Source organism: Thermobia domestica, chromosome 2, assembly GCF_964235325.1.
Source record: "Thermobia domestica chromosome 2, izTheDome1.hap1.1, whole genome shotgun sequence".
Lineage (NCBI taxonomy): Eukaryota > Metazoa > Arthropoda > Insecta > Zygentoma > Lepismatidae > Thermobia > Thermobia domestica.
Window position 1 is genome coordinate 364442162 of NC_137455.1, and position 21820 is coordinate 364463981.

Consider the following 21820-nt stretch of genomic DNA (forward strand, 5'->3'; position numbering starts at 1 on the left):
ATATTACGTCTGATGTGGCTACGAGCAGAAAAGCGAGGAATTAAAGATATTAAAACTAAATAAAGAGTAGAGAAATCCTTTGAGCCTTGACTACAACAATAAATCATTAAAGTTTGTACTAATTTATGTCTTCGTTAGTCGCATAAAGCTTTCTTCAGAAAACTTTGTACTTCATACATCTTCCATGTTATATCATCATCAGTTATACTGGCAACACATTATTCACTTATTCATTAGTTTTATCTATAGTATTTCCGTCATCAATAACGACCGTCTGGTTTACACAAACAAGTGAAAAGAAAAAGAAGAAAAAGTTCGAAAGCGGAAAGGAGTGATTGGTTGAAAATTTCAACAGTGGTGACGGTTGAGTGCCTTTATCGACAGATCGATTGGTTCTCGTTGGCTTCTTGGCTATTGGCTAGCTGAAAGTAATCGCAGTCATTGGTAGATTGATGGCGCGCTATTATGTCACTCGAATGTCGTAATTTGTCCTCTAGCAGCGTTTTAGCGGAACATTCCACTGTCACACTGCATGTATAAGGCGTTCAACAATGAATCACTATTTTTTGTCTTTTAAAATCTTAGAAAAACGATTTATTCTCGCCTTCGTGTTGACGCAGATGTTAGTAATATATATTGAATTCTTACGCCTGTCTGGGACAGAAGATTTTCGTGGATAGCGGTGTTAAAAAGAAGAAATTATTAGACGTATTAAGACAGGCTAAAGTGCATCCGGAAGGAACAACTTTATATTGAAATGTCAGATGCTAATGGGTTTTGAAGCAAAAAAATTTCAATGAATATATACTGCTCGTTATGACGTATGGATCGGAACAAATTCAGACATAGGAATCATTCGTAAGCAATGGATAAGAAGAACATGGATCAGAAAAATGGCAGGAGTTAAGGATATTATCATGAAAATAAAGAGATTAAAGTGGCAGTGAGTCTGACATTCGAAAAAAAGGATCAGGTCGACAGAAAGAATTCTTGATTGGATAGCGCGAGACCAGAAACTGACTGGGAAACGTTCTCACAACAAGGCAGTGTGACGAAATAAGAAACATTGTGGAGTAATGTGGAACGACGTACCTTAGATAGATGTATATAAAGAAGAATTGGATAGATTTTTACCCATGCAAACGTAATGGTAAACACCATGTTCGGTGAAATTGAGTTATTACATGGAATGTGTTGTGATCAAACAACAGAAGAGTATGTAGGTAGTTTAATTTCTAAATGTGTCTTAAGATAGCTGGTAAATCTTATTTGGTGTCATTGTATTGAATTGCATAGAAATGGCTAACCTTCTTTAGCAGATTATTTGAAAGTCAGAAAACGTGACATTCTATTATGTGCGCCTGAGCCGCTCATATATATTTACAATGGAGACAAAGTATTGACAATGCTGCAAGAAATATTGCAACAATAATTGAGTTAATGAAGCAATAATGACGTCTGGTAAACACTGTATTTCATTAGAGAACTGTACAAATTAATAAACTATGTATCAAAACTGTGCAATGAAATTATTTAGTATTATCCAATCAAGTATTAGCTTAAGGCAAGGCAATTTGTGTGTCTAAATTACATCTCTGTTAATAATATGCATTACATTTTGTTAATCATATTGCAGATGTAAGCAACTAACTTCTGTAACTTGTCATCATTCTGCAACAGATTTCCTTTAAATTGTTTTATATATCGTTGAATGTTTATGTATATTTAGTAGAAACTTACTTTATATTACTATAAAAGAACAATTTACTTAATGCAGTATTAACGCAGTTTTTATATTAAGTGAAATGGAATTTCTAGTTGAAAGTTTCACTTTTATGTCTTTATTGAATTTTTAGTTTAACGTGTCACCTTTATGTCTATACTGATTTCTAGTTTAACGTTTTACATTTATATCTTTATTGTATTTCTAGTTTAACAATTCACATTTATGCTTTTGTTGAATTTCTAGTTTATCGTTTCACATTTGTGCCTTTATTGAATTTATAATTTAACCTTTCAGATTTATGCCTTTATTAACTTTCTAGTTTAAAGTTTCACATTTATGCCTTTATTGAAGGTCTAGTTTAACGTGTCACATTTATGCCTTTATTGAATTTCTAGTTTAACCTTTCACATTTATGCCACTATTAAATTTCTATATACGCGTAATTTAACGTTTCACATTTATGCCTTTATTGAATTTCTAGTTTAACGTTTCACATTTATGCCTTTATTGATTTTCTAGTTTAACGTTTCAGATTTATGCCTTTATTGAATTTCTAGTTTAACGTTTCACATTTATGCCTTTATTGAATTTCTAGTTTAACCTTTCACATTTATGCCTTTATTGAATTTCTAGTTTAACCTTTCACATTTATGCCACTATTAAATTTCTATATACGCGTAATTTAACGTTTCACATTTATGCCTTTATTGAATTTCTAGTTTAACGTTTCACATTTATGCCTTTATTGATTTTCTAGTTTAACGTTTCAGATTTATGCCTTTATTGAATTTCTAGTTTAACAATTCACATTTATGCCTTTATTGAATTTCTAGTTTAACGTGTCACATTTATGCCTTTATTGAATTTCTAGTTTAACCTTTCACATTTATGCCACTATTAAATTTCTATATACGCGTAATTTAACGTTTCACATTTATGCCTTTATTGAATTTCTAGTTTAACGTTTCACATTTATGCCTTTATTGATTTTCTAGTTTAACGTTTCAGATTTATGCCTTTATTGAATTTCTAGTTTAAAGTTTCACATTTATGTGTTTATTGAATTTCTAGTTTAACGTTTTACATTTATACCGTTATTGTGAAATGTAGTTTAACGTTTCACATTTATGCCTTTATTGGATTTCTAGTTTAACGTTTCTCATATAGTCTAAAGAAGATAGATGATTAATGAAAGTGAAAGATTTTTAAAATAATTGATGGGATGAGGATGTGGGAGGATAGGGAGAACACCAGATACAATATTATCTACAAACTCGAGTACTCGGGGATCGATTTAAGGTTCTCTCGCACCAGAGGTTAGCAATCTACTGCTGAACCATCATGTGCTCATTATACTGGTTGTAGAAAACAGTTACAATGCAAATTATAATTTAGGTCATAAAAATTACATTTATGAACTGACTTCCTCCTTCTTTGTATGCATTCATGAATTCTTTTTTAAATTCATACTGCTCTTCGTAACATTCTTTACTGTATGTATTTTGAAATATGCACAGAAAAGAAAACCTTTTTCTTTTCCATTACAGATCTCATTATTTTGAACTCTGTAATCAATCTTTGTCAGTGTTGCTTTATTTTTAAGCCGGAGTCCTCTACTTCTTTCGTTCAAGCAGATCATCAATTGACATCACTACATTAATAGAATCCCGTATTTGCAACATTTCGTTAGGTTTAACAAAAACTCTTTTATATTGTAGAAAGGACCTGAGACTACTTTGAATAGTTTTGCGATTATAAAAGAAAATCCAAAATCCTTTACATGACGCACCAACAGATTTGAACTGTTTCGTCTGTTTGAGGTGTTAAGCGATGCTTCACAAACAGTTTATGACTTCAAGCAACTCCTTAAAACACCTTTAATGTAGTTCTATCACGTGCCAAGGAGTTGCTAATTATCGAACGAGAAACACACTAAATCACAAAGCGAGCGTGCACAACATATGGAGAGACGTTTTTAGTTATGAATTTACTTTATAATGTTGTTATGCAATTATATTTGCTTAATAGAATTACTTTTTTTTATGAAAGTGTATTATACGAAACTTGTAAGTGCAAAGTGGAATTAAATACAATCTTGTTATTCTACAAAGTGTAAAAGTGAAAGAGAAACTCTTAAAGCATTGGGATATACCTTAGTTTAATATTTTTACTTATCAAACACATACAGATTTCATGTATTTTATCTTACAAATAAAAGGAAACATAAGTCTAAAAGACTTCCAAACAATATTATGCGAAAGAGTCTGAAATCTTGTAGACTTTCTTTGTCCGTCCGTCTGTCGACAGGTACAAAAAACAGTCAGAGATGTCGCGATATTGTTTTCTGCAACCGATTCAGCATCCCAAGGAGAGATTCAATCTCTTCCGTTAGCTAACCGTTCAATCTGGAAGTGGTTAAAAATTAGTCATTTCCAGTTTTAACATTTATCACCATAAAACGAAAACGGCAACAGATAAGTAGAAGTTGTTTGTAAACGATTTAGCGTCTCAAATGTATCATGATTGTACCGTGACTATCCTGCATACGCTATCAAAGCCGGAAGTGGTTCTAATTTAATATGACTTCCTGTTTCATTATTGATTTCCACACAGCAAAAGCGATAAGATATCGATCCAGCTTTCCAAGAATAAGTTCTATCTCCTCCGTTAACCCTCTATTCGTAACGGAAGTGAATAAAATTAACTATTTCCGTTTTCAACATTTGTCGCCATATAGCGACAAGTGGTTTTCTGCAATTGATTCAGAGTGTCAAGAGAACATATTATCACAACCCGCAACACTTTACCAAAATCAAAATTGGTTATAACTTACCATTACTTCCGGTTTCAATAATGATTTCCGTAAAGGAAAAAAAACAGTAAGAAATATCGAGATGCAGCTGCAGTTTTTTCGCAATCGATTTAGCTTCCCAAGAGTAAATTCATATCACCTCCCTTAAACCATATATTCAAACCAGAAGTTGTTTAAATTAACGACTTCCTGTTTCAGTGTTTATTACCACAGAACTAAAATAGTAACGCATTGCGAGTAATGGCTTTTTAATAAGAATTCAACGTCCGAGGAACAGGTTCTGTGTTTGATCTTATGAATCTATTGCAACCAGTAGTTATAGATGTACTGCTTGAAGTTTGAGTGTTAAAATCCCATAGTTTGGATAAATGGACTTGGGATTGGTGTTTTGCGTTTTATATAAGCAGTCTGCTCTATTCAAAATTCTCGATACAGTGTCAAAAATATCGAAGTGGAAACACTGACGTTACTTTACTGGTTTTCTCATAACAACCTCTGGCTGTTTACTTGACTAAATTGACTCACCAGCTTTAGGCGGCCGAGCAGAAATCCGAAGGAGTAAGGCCTACATTTTGCATCCACCACCAGAAGTGGTGGAAATCAACCAATCCCACTTTCAACATCGATCACTTTAGAACAAAACAAGATAATAGATAAAGAGAAGCGTTTCCTGCAGTCGATTAAGCCTCCATAGATTACACTTCATCTCCAGTTTTAACTTTCTGCTAAAACCGGAAGTGGTAGAAATCCAGTACAATTTTCGGTTTCAATACTAATCTGCATAAAGTAAAACTATAAGAGATACAGGAAGCATTTTTTTATGATTTAGCATTCTAAAATTAGTGAGTTGTATTTTGAACACCTATTATTAAAGAACTCTCTCAAATGTTAATTTATGGCTCCAAAAGGGTTATCTAAATTACACCTAATATTAAAGAATTCTCTCAAATGTTAATTTATGGCCCCAAAAGGATTATCTAAACTACACCTAATATTAAAGAACTCTCTCAAATGTTAATTTATGGCTCCAAAAGGATTATCTAAACTACACCTAATATTAAAGAACTCTCTCAAATGTTAATTTATGGCCCCAAAAGGATTATCTAAACTACACCTAATATTAAAGAATTCTCTCAAATGTTCATTTATGGCTTCAAAAGGATTATCTAAACTACACCTAATATTAAAGAATTCTCTCAAATGTTCATTTATGGCTCCAAAAGGATTATCTAAACTACATAAGAAATAAAGGTTTATTTCCATTATTCTACATTGAAATATTATAATATCCATAGCTATGTATAATTTGACATTCGTTAACAAACTAATCCTACCATCATTATGTACAGTAGTTGTGACAAATTGCAGAATCGAGTCGATTTTCCATATGAATAATACGAAAAATAGGGTCATATTTCATGAGTAGAATTTTCAACAGATAAAACTAGACAATTTCCGTCAGCTTACGATATTGATTTGTAGCTCAAGTGGTAGAGCGTTGGCTTTCGCATTCGGGAGGTCGTGGGTTCGATTCCCGCTGCCGACCATCCTGACTGGGGTTTTCCAGGGTTTTCCTCAGTCCTTCCAGGCAAATTCCGGGATGGTACCTACTAAACAGGCCCTGGCCTATACCTTCCCAAATCCTTTCCATTGTTATTGTTGTTGTTGTTAGATATGCAGTGTAATATAGCCTCTGAGCTGTATCTGGTGATTGTTAAATAAATAAATAAACAAACAAAAAATCGATTGAAAGACAAATAGTAAAGTTGATTTTGAGGGCACAGGTCTCAAGATAATTTAGAAGAGAAGTATGTAATGGACTTTGGAAGGGGGAGAATGTACCCTTGCATTCTTCTAATCAAGATACTAAATTTTAAGCTGAGAAATGTCATGTATTTATGATCATTAACCTAGTTTTTTTTTTTTTTTAATTTCCAACGAAAAGAAATACAGTTTATATATAAACATAGTCAAAACGGACCACCATTATTCTTAATCGTTAGTAGGCCTATCACGGTATCACTTTCATTACGTACCGTCCTAGGTCACACGCGCACCAAAGTCCTGACCGGTTGGATTTCCCGTAACTGCACCTGTGGCTCAAACAAAACACAAATTTATTATTTAGAAAGAATTACAGAGTTTTACAAAGGTGTCCAGAACCGGTTTACCTCTCCGAGGGTGCACCCTTATTCTAGATTGAAGTAAAGAATAACGTAATGATTTGAACACAATTGAAACGTTAACAAACCTGTTAGTAATTAACTGCAACTTAAGATCTATGGGTTGACAGTATATTTACCAGCGATTTAATGTAATTTAAAAATTATTATCAATCATTCATCATAATTTAATAATAGTCAAGTGACAGGATGTTTGTCCAAGTTCCATTTTAATTTAACAAAGATGCTATTGTAGCATTTTGTCACTGATTTCATTTAATTTAATTTTAGAGCAATTTACAGTGAAGGACATACAGGTCAATACCAATGTTAATGTCAACATTGTAGCCATTATTAGTACAATGTATATATATATGTATGTATGTGTGTGTGTGTGTGTACAATCACGTTTCAACTGACATGAAACTCGCTTCTAATGTAACTGAACCTTTTACTTAAAAAAAAAAAAAAAAAAAATGAAAAGCGTCTATCATTTGAATGAATTGTGGAAGTAAAGCCAAATTCCTATATATACATATATTTCAATGTATTTCAATTTACCCTACGAACCGGACCCAAAAGTGTGTTAAAGGTGGGTGGTATCAGATATAAACGGTTCCAAACGAGCTGAACAATCAGGGTAAATGAGCAAGTGTGTGACAAGTGAGATTGATTGCACAATGCTTCGGACAACTGAAACATGTGCTATTTATTGCTGATGAGAGGGGAAAATTGTAATGCTTCAGCAAACTCATCCTAAATGTTGGAACAATATATGTGAAACGACACGGAATTTGATGTTAAAATATACAGAATGAGGCCAAAAATCCCTCTCTCAGGTTGACTTCACGTGTCAGCATGAGTTTTCCTTCTAAATATGAATTAACCCTCCTACGTAATTTGCATTAAAAACTTTCATTTTTATTACTATTCGTGTAGAATCTTAACCTAAATTCGTGTAGATTGTTTACTTGTTACCAAACGGTGGGTACACGGTGGTTCAGTGGAAGAGGTCCCCAACTCTGGTGTGATGTGACTTGCCTCAAAAAACATCACTGAGGGTGAGTTTCTTCGAATAGTTTTGTCCGAAACGAAACAGGCAATTTTCAACTGAATTTCTGCAAATGTAGTTTGTTTTGAAAACAAACTATTATAATTTTCCTCATATTTCGTAAATAAATAACAATAGCATTACATGATATAATTTATGAAATGAGAGCTAGAAATATTAGTTCGGTAGGGTGTATCTTTCATTAGTATCTAATTAGGAAAGAGCCGTTGCTTCATAAGGCTGATAACTGTTAACGTTCCTTTTCATGCGTTCCCTTCAACTGCCTTTGCCATACTGACTTGGAGCGAATACAATATTCCAAGTCTGTGAATTAAAAAAAAAAATCCTATACATTTTGAACTTAAATATACAGAGGGACCCAAAAGTAGGTATACAGACCTGCATCTATCAAATATGACATTTTAATTGATTAAGATAATGAATATATTTGCTTCGGTTTGTTCCGAGCTTAAGGTATAAGTGAAAATAAATAAAGAACTGATAAGGAAGAAACTAAATCAATACCTGTATAAATAACAATAAGTAAATGATATAAAATGTGATGACCGATCAGTACGGGACTGTATACCTACTTTTGGGCCACCCTGTATATCTTCTTCACTATCTCGTTTTTGAGTAACTTGCAAGGATTCAATGATTGAGACTCTCGTTCTCTCATGATGTTAAAAATTAAATCTTTCAGTTTAATGTTCCACGATTATGCCCGTTAAGTTAATGGAAATAATTATTAAAGCAAGTGAATGATAATGGAAGAATTGGTGGAATGAGAAAGTGGGAGAAAACGAGAGTACCCCGAGAAAACCCAAGAGCACGATGTTGTCCACCACAAACTTACTTTGCCGGAGATCTAGCCAAGGACCGTATACACTACAAGTGCTCTACCACTGTGTCAGCCTTCATGATACTAAAAGCACCGTTAACACACTTTTCACATATGGTACAAATGGTTTTATGTTTGACCCTTGTTAAAGAGTTAAGATTTTTCAGGGCTGAGGCAATTTAAGAGCTACTTACGAAAAGAATTAACGCGTTCGAGTCCAGAATGCTAGGAAATAATGACTTATAACTACAGTTATTTTAATAACAATAATATTAATTTGATTTTATGTTCAGTAAAAACTCATTTTTATGTATATAAAAATTATTCTAAGTAGGAACTCTTTTTACAGAATTACCTGAATAGATAGCCTGCTGCATGATTCTTCAGGTCCTCAAACATGTCATGATGATGAACTAAGAAAAATACTGAATAATATTTCATATTTGTACATTCCTGACCAATATTTTAGATTCTCACTGTTTCTTGGATTTAGAGAAACAAAAACGATCACTGCATTCATCACAACTTCCAGAGCTGTTTTCCATAAAAAAAATTGCAGGAGAAATTTTTATGTAGCAATTGTATTTTCCTTCTACCATTATTGGCGACTTTATTGAAATGAGAACAAAGACTCCTCCATACATTGTCGGGTGAACTCAGCTATTGAATAGCTACGATGTCGCTATTTGTTTTGCCTTCATGCCCCATGCATTCTTGCAGTTCCCGGGTTCGATTCCCGGCGGGAGCTCATGTGGTTCGGATTCCACGTTAATCAGTAGGTCCACGTCTCATATAGCCTCGCTGCTGAAAGGGACGCTAAACTAAAATCAACTCAACTCATTCTTGCAGTTATGCATTTGCAATATGAGAAGACATGTTTCGAGATGGACAAGGGAGTGGAGAAGCGTTAGTGCTAAAGGAGTTGTAGATTGGGCAACAATTTTTGCTCCTTCCTAGTCTAGAGCACGAAATTTTACATTGTTTCTTTCTCCGTCGTCCAGAGATGGAATGGATCAGTGGGTCGTGGGTCAAGTGGGACACTAGCTCATGGATCAACCGAACGTGACCCACTGAGACCCACCATCCACCGTGACCCACTACGTTCACGGGTTATCAAACACAAACTCACATGACCTGGGATCCCCTGGCAGTATAATTTTTTAAAGTTTAATTGGCAAATTTACAGAGCAAAAACTAGTGTTGTTACCTCAATTCAATTTTGACACAGGCATTAACTAACACTTTAGCATGTTATTTCAACACCAAGGATTTGGTGTTGTGGTTAACCCAGAGGCGGTGGTATTGGTTTGATACAGAGCCGGTGTTAAGCAGTGCGAATAAAACTCCGTAACTGTCTTAAAGAACTAGATGAACGAAGTAATAAATGTCGAAATAGCAACAGCAAAAAAAGCATTCTTTCAGTAATTCCATGTTGATAGTCACACACCAGCTAGCACGGTCAACGCAAGCCACCGATTTATTAATATTTAACCCTTTCCAGCCAGTTGATACCATTTGGATTCACTAACTTTTTATAATCATAAATCTAATATTAATTCATGCAATTTCACCATATAATCATTACACTCTTCTTTCGGGTCGATCTCATAAGTTGGTACCTCTACTTACTCTCGATTAAGCAAAACAGAGGATCTAGGACGTGGCATCATTGCAACAGGAAATACTGTGAACATATGTTTTTCCATCACACACAAAAATTCGGGCTGGAAAGGGTAGTGAACACTTAGTGATCAGGGAAATCTTCCATTGATTATCGTAAGAAAAATGACCTACAAAAGTATCTGCCTTAAAATCCTGCTAAACCAAGAACATTTGACATCATATTTGATTAGTTTGCTGGTCATTTCCCGATGCTTTCCTTTAATTCAGGAAGCATGGCTGCCAAAGTCGCAACATTGAAAGAAATCCACTATGTTACTTTTACTCGCTATATTTTGTTCCTCGTAACTGTTGGGATGTAGTATGGGCAGGAAGTTACATGAAATTGTACACATGCCGTTACGTAGCTGTTGTTAGGTAAATAGTTTGTGTAATGTTGAGATGAAATGGAATCGCTAGATTATGAAGAAGTAATTAATGTACGTGCGAGTTGAGATTTATATATTTAGTTAGGAGCCGTAGCGATTGTGTATCCACAAAATAATAGTTGGATAGTTCTTGTGAAAAGTGTATACCATAAACAGGTATAGAAATAAAAGTGATCATTGGTACTTAAGTGCGTTATTGATCTGGACAAGTTTGCAGTAATACATTAGTTACAATTGAGGTGTGTTTATATTCTTTTAGTAAGAATATAGAATTGTACATTTGGCGCAGTCGTTTATTGAAGTTATGCTCTGTTTCATCATGTCTACCATTCCAAGCTTTCCGATTTTTAATGTGGAAACTGATCGCCTCCAAACTTATTTGGAACGCTTTGAGTTTATGTGCATAGCAGCACAAATACCAGAAGAACGAAAGGTTGCAACATTATTTACAGTAATGGGAACAGAAGCTTATGATCAACTATGTAACATTTGCTGGCCAGATTCTCCATCAGCGAAATCTTATGAAGATATCAAGATCGTGATGAAAAAATATTATGCTGCAAAAGTAAATATAATTTCGGAGAGATATCAATTTCACGTCATGCGACAGAAGCCTTACCAGTCAATTTCATCTTTTGTATTGGATTTAAAAAAACAGTCGACCTTCTGTGAATATACCTGTTGCTTGGACGAAAATTTGAGGGATCAATTTGTTTTGGGGATTGCGGACGAATCAATTCGTAGAAAATTACTCAATACACGAGATCTAACATTCAGCAAAGCAACAGAAATAGCATTAGCAATGGAAAGTACCGAACAACAACTTCGGTTTTATAAGTCATCTGAAAAAAGTGAATTAAACGATATCCAATCGTCAAGGGTTAGTCAAAAGAAGGACAGTACATCAACATCACATAGCTTTTCGTTATCTTCTGCTCAGGCTTCACCAAAGTCAAAGAGTAATTGCCGATATTGTTCGATGCAGCATAAAAGAGGACGTTGTCCGGCATGGGGAAAGATTTGTTTACGTTGTGGACGAAAAAATCATTTTGCTTTGACGTGTAAATATGATTCGTTTGTGTCTTCAGAATCAGAACGTCAAACACAAGGTTTAGTTAATTCTGGGTATCAAGAGACTGCAATCATTGGTCAAGATGAAGCACATGAAATAAGTAACTTGGCTAACATTCTACGGCTTGATACAATCTGGGTGGAAACTCCAAATGCAGATATGGCAGGAACAGACGCAAATTCGGCTTCGGATATGTTACCAGCAATTGCAGTCAGTACAAGTATCAATATGAAACAGCCACAGGTTAACGAACATATATTACGCACTTCTGTAGATTCTGTGACGGTCGAAGAAATGGGATTGAAAAACAATTCAACGTCAAATGATGAAATCCAAAAACCAGTACATATTGTACAGCGTAAAAGACGCATGAGAAACAAAAGAGCATCATCACACCGGCAACTAAAATCAGCTACTGGTACCGAAACAGAAGAAGCAAATAAGAAAAGTGTAGTAGAAAAGAACTCGACAGATGGCATGGCTAGCAACTGGAATGATGAAGATCCTTTACATAAACGGTCAATTGATCGAGATAAATTGTTAGTTACGGTAATTGAGAAACTAGAGATTTTAGAGGGGCAGATTGATGAGCTGAGGACCTGGTGTAAAGCACCGAAGAAGAAAGACAAGCGAGATTGACAATTGAGACTGTATTCATGATTAATTGTTGTAATGAAAAAAAGTGCTAATTGTATATAATGTTGCTTTTAGTGGCGGCGGTTTTGTTTAGGTAACAGGGGGAGAGTGTTGGGATGTAGTATGGGCAGGAAGTTACATGAAATTGTACACATGCCGTTACGTAGCTGTTGTTAGGTAAATAGTTTGTGTAATGTTGAGATGAAATGGAATCGCTAGATTATGAAGAAGTAATTAATGTACGTGCGAGTTGAGATTTATATATTTAGTTAGGAGCCGTAGCGATTGTGTATCCACAAAATAATAGTTGGATAGTTCTTATGAAAAGTGTATACCATAAACAGGTATAGAAATAAAAGTGATCATTGGTACTTAAGTGCGTTATTGATCTGGACAAGTTTGCAGTAATACATTAGTTACAATTGAGGTGTGTTTATATTCTTTTAGTAAGAATATAGAATTGTACAGTAACCACTTACAAATATTTATATCACATAGTTTATTATCCCTCATAATAGTCGTGTCTGTTTTAAAAAAGAAGAAATAAAATGTTTTGTAAACGTAGTTGTTTTGTAACTGCATTTAAAACAACACCAATTATGTGTTGCTAAAATGACCAGTCACCATGTCAGGAAGTTGATTGGACCATTGCCATTTTAATAATTTCCCTTCAAATCTGATAAAGTAGTACTAGATATCTCTGAAAATTTTAACGAAATTACAGTAACATATAGCCATTATTTTTAAATAATAGTCATTTTCTTTTTAAACTGTGGATTGTGTTTTAGCAAATGAAACATGGTCCAGTACCTAGCTCTGTTCAGAGCTGTATTTTATTTGTAATACAAAACATGGCTTGTTAGGATAATTCCTAATAGTTCATACTTCAGGCAGTAGGTGTCACTATCTGTTAATGCTATAGGTGTCACCATCTGTTGCCGATAGATGTGGCTAGCGTGTAGGAAATTTATAGCTTCAAGACTATTGAAACGATTTGGTTGCAACTTAAAATTAGCATTGCTTCAATTTAGTTATTTCAATTTCTAAACACGATAAGATCTGTAACCACTTTGAGATTTGAGCATTAACATTTGTGAATTTCTACGGTAAATGCTGTATATTGTAATGATTTAATTGCAGCTTAATTAAACTCTATTGTCTTAATTCAATTATTTCGAAATAGAAAATGAGGAACGTGTTCTGTTGTTTGTTATCAGGACAAGTAAAGAGTTATAGCTTCTAATTAAATACGATTTTAACCCTCAGTATACGGAGGAACAACGTCTTGGTACAACAACTAGCTTCCGTAATACAAAAATACAAGAGTCTACTGCAGCGTTTCCCAACCGGTGTGCCGCGGCACACTGGTGTGCCGTGAATGGGCCGCTGGTGTGCCGCGAGGAATCGAAACAATTATTAATTTTATAGCAATCAAATTGCAAAAGGTAGGGGAAAATGTATATTTGTATTTCACATTACTATGAAACTCTACTGCGAATCTACAATTTAAAGTTTCATACCGGGTTACTGTTCTGTACATTTCTAATGTTTAAAAAAAAAATGGTTATCATTGTTATGACCATTATTGCTTCTTTATTGTTGCAGAATATTTCCTAACTTAAAAATGTAAAATATCATTCAATCCTTTCTACAAAGTACCTACATTTGTGTTTTAAAAGTAAATGAGATTTGTTTGTTCGTTCGTTATTTAGTGATCTTCCTTCTTAGTAAAAGGTTGGATACAGTTTTTAAAAAGAAAGCGTATTTTTAAAAACTTGAGTCTAATATTTCATTGCAATTGTTTTCTATTTTTAAATTAGAATGAAAAATAAGCATAATGATTTACCACGGGAAAAAAAAACAATGATCGAGCTTTCTTCTCTGTGAGTAGGAGACCAATAATCACAGAAAAAATACCAGTTTTATATTTACAAGTAATAATATCTATAAGTGTGCCGCGAGAATCCAAGTAACTCCCGTAGTGTGCCGCAAGTTGAAAAAGGTTGGGAAACGCTGGTCTACTGTATTATATAACGGATATTATTTTGTATATTTCAAATTGTGTTCATTTTTTCCTTTCTTATTTCATTGCAGACGTAAACCAAAGTGGGACAATAGAAAAAAAGGACTTTGAACTCGCAATAGAGGTGAGTACACTCCATTAGTATATATTTTCAATGATGCATAGGATTATATATGCAAACAAACCATGTGACCGCTGCACCTGCATAAGCTATAACAGTACGTGACTGTGTGTAAAACAAACTTCTGTTAAGTGCTAACAATCTAACGGTTTTGTGCAATTAACGTCTTTTATGTTAACACTGAAAGCCTATTTGATAACTGTTTTGCATAAAAACTTAGAGAATGTGTTGTTGTAGCGTTCATAAACATTGCAGAAACACTTCTTGGTTAGTTCGTGTTGTTAGAAGTAGCTAACTAACTCTAACTTAAGATTTCAAATTATTATCGAAGCAGAAAAACAAGCTTATCAATAGTGACGGCTCTAGGAGGTGAAAATTGCATGGGGTCAGTCACAGGCCTGTAGCCAGCTCCAAACTGTAATGGGGCCGGTAAAAGTTAGGGGGCCCGGCCAAAACGTATTATAGTTAATTTGCAAGCCTACAGTGAAAATTTTAGGGGGGAACAGCCCCTAGCTCCCCCCTGTGGATACGGGCCTGGACAGTCAGAACCCAGATTATGATGAGTTTATGCAAATTATTTTAATTTTAAATCCGTTTACGGACTGCGTTAACAGGAACTAGGAATATCTAATGTTTCAAAAAATTTTCCAATAAAGAATAAAATGCAGCGCTTACTAGAAATTTTCAAAAATATATATAAATAATACGAGGCACGTCCGCAAAATAAGTGTAGTAGGGCCCTCGCAGGTAGAAAGAATTTCTTATTGCTATGATGGTCACACTTCCGTGTAGCTTAATTCCTAACGTTTCCAGCGAGCCAAATCACGCATCAGTACGACCAAACCTGTGGCCACAGTAACGTCTTTCGTGAAAGATATCGATAAAATCTGCCCCCAAGTGTGAGCTTCTCAGTAGGCCCGTATCCACGGGGGGCAAGGGGGCCGCCCCCCTAAACTTTGGCTAACCCCCATAAAATTTCACGGTAAGCTTGCAAATGAACTATAATATGATGGTGAAGTATAATATGATTGGGTCGGCCCCCCCTAACTTCTACCGCCCCCCCCCCCCTAAATTTTTGGGCTGGCTACGAGCCTGCTTCTCAGCTTTATCCGTTGTCTCGTTGTGAAGAGAAAATCTTCGTTTGAAGTTTTTTTTAACGAGATCAAATAAGTTTATGGCGAAAAAATTATGAATCGTACGAGTGTGTTTAAATGCTGTCGTGAATTTAAGAACGGTCGTAGTGGTGTGTACGATGAGCAAAGGAGTGGAACATCGTTGATTTTGACTGATATGCACATTATCCTGACCTGGCGCCTTCTGACTATCATCTATTCACCTCTCTGAAGATGTACATGGGATGCGATTTCAACTGACGAGGAAAGAAGGTGGAGATGAAGAATTGGGCAGAAGAGGTGGTAGCAAACTTCTTTGACCAAGGCATAAAAAAATTAATCCCCAGTGCATCGAGAGGGCTGGCGACTACATGAAAAAATAGTTCACATATGTACTGATGTAAACATGTAAGAGTTTTGTATTAAATAAATTTTTGAAACCTACAAAAATCCAATACACATATTTTCTGGACGTGCCTCGTATTTCAATTATTTTTGGCATTCAAAAAACTGGGGGCCTAGGCCTCACTGACTCCGGGCTCGATTCACCACTGTTTATCACCTTGAATAGTCATTATTCAATTCACTACATAAAGAATAAATTTATATTATTTCTCATACTTGTTTCAATTTTCCAAACGTTCTGATATCAACTAAAGGAACCACGACGGTTTAGTGGAAAGAGCTCTCACCTCTAGTGTAATAGTCCACTAATTCGATGACAGATCATGTGAATTTCTATGAGATATCAGGTCCATGTATTTTCCAGGAGTTTTCCAAATTTTCCCCACATTTTCATCCCATCAACTCTTCCATAATCTCTCTATGTAAAAGAAGAATTCCTGATCAACGTCAATCACCGGTTCAACAATAACTGAACTCGCCAAAGAGTTTTCAGAAATGTCTGCGATAACATTGAACTGTGACTGACAAGCTGGGTTTTCACAAACTGTATGTGAGATGGATGTCAAAAATGCTGACAAACAGCAAAGAATGATAGTTGCATGTGATTTTTTTTTTTTTTTTTTTAGCCCACTGGGGAGAGGATGGAGATTACCTTTTTTCGCGGAATGACAGGGGATCAAACCTGGTTATCGTACGCTACTGAGGAGTGGAAGCAACAGCCAATGCAATAGCGGCATTCTGGTTCTCCTAAACTGAACAAGCACTATCAGTTCCCAAAATCATGGCGATCGTGTTTCGAGACGAAAAGGATGTGATTATTGTGGAATTCTTCAAATCAGGACAAACAATTACAGCACAATGTATTGCTGAACACTGAATAATCTGCGACGTGCCATCCAAAATCGGTGGAGAGGAATGCTGTTCTCTGAAATCCTTCTTCTGCATGACAAGTCCATCCACACACAGCTGCTCATACTGTTCTTCAAAGATTTCTATTAGAACTATTCAATAATCCCTCTTACAGTCTTGAGTTTCTGCGAGGATCCCAGCGACTTTTTACCTTTTTCTTCACCTGGAAAAGTGACTTCCATCGAAGCATTTCAGCGATAGAGAAATGCACAAGACGTTAGTTCCGGATTGGCTGCACTCTCAGGCGCAGATTTTTACATAGAGAGTATATGGAAGCTTGTGCCATGCTACCAGAAATGTCTGCAGGATTATGATGACTACGTTGGAAAATAGCCAAGGAATGTACTTGTATATTAATCACAACAAATTTCTTCTTCTATCATTTTCTTGTCTTTTTTTTTTTTTTAATATCGATTAACATCGGTACAATAACATGATTTATAATTGTGCTAAGTTGCATTTCATTCCCTCCTTTCGCTTATGAATAAGCAAGCAAAAGGAAAATTTTGTATTATTTTTAGTAAGGTAGGCTCTTAATCGAGAAAAATATCCTCTGGTACACTGAGAAAAAAAATTGTAGGTGGCGTACTTAAAAAGGTAGGTTACATGCGTAATTCCTGTAGTTTTTGGACTTAACGTACAGCAGACGTATAACTGAAAATGCATGTTTTATAATACTTTCTGTATAAGTGTTCCATCTATACGTACTTTCCGTATGAAACAGTGTAGGCGGTCAGGATCTCACATACAAATGAACGTATATAACATATAGCTGACGAAGGTATCATAAGTATATGTATGTGATATACGGAAAACTGTTAGATGTCAGACATCTTGAAACGGCACGATGTAACGTCTAAGGGCAGTGCCTATGTAGCATACGGATAACGTATGCTCCGTATTGATTTCTATAGTAAGCAAGAGGATACCGTATATTTGTACAATATACCGCTGTCCGGAGAAAGCATTTTTCTCTGTGTATGTCGTCAGAAATTCACAGACTTCATCACACCTTTGTACCATCACCTTACACTTAGCCGAATGATACTACAAAAACCTTGTTCCCCATACATTTCACGTGGAACGTTTGGAAATTAATTGTTTCCCTCTTTGACGTTTCCCTTTCATTCATTCATTGTTTTGTTTTCTTCTTCAAATACTAAAGCACGAATTTCGTTTCTTGCTACTTAATTTTCTAAGAAAGTAGCACATGATTATGTCACTTCTCACTAGCATGGACTTCTCCGATAACAAAGGAGACTTTAGACTAAAAGTTGACAACACTGATACATTTACTAATGTCTCGTTTTGTTTGCTCTCGCTCGTAGAGATTTTTTTTTCCGGTATGGATTTTACATATATTGAACAAATCTCATATATGCTGTAAATTTCGACGAAATTTCCCTTTACCCAATTCCTAATAATTGTCAAAAATCCCACAAAATGGGAGTTTTCCTACGGGTTGGCATCACTGGTTAGAATTAGAGCTTTCTGTTGTAAGCATTTATTACTAAAGAATTTCTTTGTGGGCAAATACTTTTTTTATTGTTTACTCAGATAAGTTTCACTGATTTTATATTTTAAATAATTGGCAAATATCTATTATATAACAAACTCTTACTTTAAATTTAATTTATATTTGAAACCTAAATTTATTACGGTCATAAATTTGACTCCACTGATTTAGAAACTCATGTTGTTCATACTACGGAAACATTGCAAAGTAACAGAAGTGCTTCGTAAATACCTTTTCAACGGTTAGTGGCTCCACCGCCATCTATACGCAATATCTGCAAATACTGTTTCTTTTTTTCTTTTTTTTTTTTTTTATTTATTTTGCATTAAAGTGTAAAGTCTAAAAAGTAATAAAACTTGAATTTAAGTTAAATAACTGGAGCTGGAAAATATATGTTTGATCCTCTCTCTGGAAAGAAACCTCAAACAAGGCAAAAGCAAGGGAAAACTCGAAAAGTTTGTAGGATGGAAGATTAATCTGTGGAAAAGCTGCAAACACTAACCACGCCTCTTGGGACGTGAAAGGGAAAAAAAGAAAAAGAAAAAAAGCTTGCTAAACGTTCTACGCAAATGCAAGGAAACAGCTTTGGAAAAGCTTTCTCTTTTAAATTCCCTAATTTCGTTTCTTGGCTGAGCCATCCTACCATTTTAAAGCCATATTTTCCATCTTCTAGCTTCTCCCTGCTCTAGGACAGAAATCAATATATGAAATTTAATTTCTTCTTTTTTTAACCACCATAATCTTATTTCTCTCACGTACACTTCTAAAAAAATGTTTCATCTCATCTAAACCAATGTCGTCTTAGAATAGAGGGGGTATAAACTCGTCATGGTATTCTTTAATATTTTCGCTTGTGGGTTTGCATCAGTGTCGTAGGAAAGCGGGGACCAGGGGGCCGGGCCCCGAAAAGGGTTCCAATAATCAGTAGCGTAACGCAAAAATGTCGTCCCTCGCAGGATTATTTTAGGGCCCTCCTTCCCATGCCCATAACTTCGCACTATATTGTGTGCCTCTAGAAGACAATGGTTAATAAATCCATGGAATATAATAAAATTACAATTAAAATGAATACTCATCGAAAAAGCCAAAAATTATTTTCCCTTAACCATCGAGTGCTAAGATGATTTTTTAAACTGATTTTGCTAGAATGGATGAATTTTCACCCAGAGCATATTTTTCTTCCCTAAAGTAAATAATATTGTTCAGGGAAATGGATATTCCGTATTCAGCTCACTTTTTGCAGCCTATAGTTCTTGGCATTTGCTTCGCGGTGGGCCCTCAAACCCTGCGGGCCTCCCCGCACTGCAGGCCCTGCGGGCAGCTCAGTTACACCACTACCGATAATGTACTTTGGTTCTTTCGTAGTTTTATTTTTTTTCTCGGAAGAAACAGTAATTGCCTTCCATGTATTCAAAGTTATTGTTCTACTGTTTGACATAGCAATGACCACAGTTTTCACATATCTCCTTTGACTCAAAGCCTTTACAGACTGAGCCAGGCAACATGAAAAGAATCAGTTCTTTTCTAATCACAGAAGGAGGTTCCAAGAAAAATTTACTTTACCTTATACTAATTGAAGTTTTAAGAGGAATGGACATATTTGAGCCGAAGAAATCATTGATCGCAACAAAAATAACAAAACTTGTGACCTATCATCGCCAATTTTGAATCATTTAACGCCGTTCCCAATAAGAACAACAGAAACCTCGGTTTAAATACCACTTACTTCTACCGCAATTGGCATCAAAGAAAGCAAAGATCAATGGATTTCGATAAATGCTCAGGAACTAGTTTCCTTATCCTATAAAGAGAAAAAGAAAGGGAAGGGTAAAAATAAAGATTTCCTTTGTTGTTCTGGTTTTATTCAGATGAAAAACATTTGAAGAAAAATTGTTAACAGGAGAGGGTGGAAAACAATAGTAAAGACTTGTAGCGTATAACGATGTCACAGTAATCTCTGATCTTTGGATCAGTTAGAGCAGATCCGAAGATTTGCTTTGACTTAGACGTGTTTAGAATGTCGAAAGAAGAACTTACTTTGCAATTGCAAAATGTCGAAAACATTTTAAAGAAGTGGTTAAAGGGGAAAAGAGACAACTGTGTTGATTTCGGTGGGGAAAATGTGCAAAGAAAGAAACCAAAGAACAACGGAGAAAAATCTAAATAAGATATTAATTCAGAGAAAGACTCGTAAAACGTTTTAGGAAAATGGCTAGAATGGAAAATAGACAGTAGTAATGTTAATTTTGGAGAAGAAAATGTGCAAAAACGATAATCGAGAAACAACGGAGAAATATCTAAAGAAGCCAGTACTTTAGAGAAAGATGTTAGTATTATATATAAACACTAAGGCACCCCAAAACATAAATCCTGGCTACGCTACTGGTTTGTACAGCCGTGTATATTTCAGTTTCCTGACAGTTTAGTGCCTTATGGAAACATAAGTGTTACGTCGTAAAGGAAGAAATAAAGACACGTGGTATTCATATCAAACAAATCTTTAAATACTCCATTTAAAGATCAGTACATTTAGTGGTATTGATGGGTGGAATTGCTACAGAAATGCTTCAAATAAGTCAGCGGCGCAAATCTGTCTTCAACATTGGGGGGACGGGTAGGACCATTCCCATTTTTATTTTATTTTATTTTATTTTATTTTATTTATTTTTTGAAAGCGATGTTCAAAATATTTATGAAATTGAAAAACAATGCTGTGGAAGATCAGGGGAGTATAGTTGTCTTCAACATTGGGAGGTGGGCAGATCAGAAGCTTATTCTGGGGTAACATCAATTTCATCTCGCTTTTCTTTGTGGTAATCCGACACAAATCATCACATTTCTCTCCAAAAACATTTTAAATCGGATTATTGGGGGGAAGGGGGCAGTTTTCCCAGTTGCAAGATTGAAGGGTACATGTCCCCCTCATCCCCCCAGGATTTGCGCCAGTGAAATAAGTGCTTCTTCACTTATAGTTCAAACAAAATTACACTATGAACGCAATGCGGAGGTTCATAACAATGTCGAGTTATAGAGGTTCAAAACAACACCGACAACAGTTGAGAGGTGATTCCTGGTATCAAAATAAGACAAAAAATATAGTCCATCCGGGGTGCACAAATGCTTCCTTTTGGAGTTATAGGCTACCAAATGAAGACCACGGTGGCTAAGTGGTAGAGCGTTCCCTTCTGGTGATTGGGGTCCCGGATTCGATCCCAGCACACGCCAAGTGAACTTTGTGGTGGACAAACACTGGGTGCGTGGGTTTTTTGGGGTTCTCCCGTTTCCTCCCACTTCCTTCATTCCACCATTTCATTCATTACTCATCATCAACGTCTCCTTTAGCCTAATCGGCATAATCGTGGGACGTAAAACTCAAAGATTTCATT

At 35.3% G+C, this 21820-nt stretch overlaps 1 protein-coding gene across 1 annotated transcript in view; it reads left to right on the forward strand.

The window, feature by feature from the left end:
- Positions 1-21820, forward strand: part of Scp2 (Sarcoplasmic calcium-binding protein 2) — a 545558-nt gene that overhangs the window by 416588 nt on the left and 107150 nt on the right. The window contains exon 3 of the mRNA XM_081749372.1: positions 14443-14495. Coding sequence (XP_081605498.1) covers positions 14443-14495 — 53 coding nt within the window. The remainder of the gene's footprint in view (positions 1-14442; positions 14496-21820) is intronic.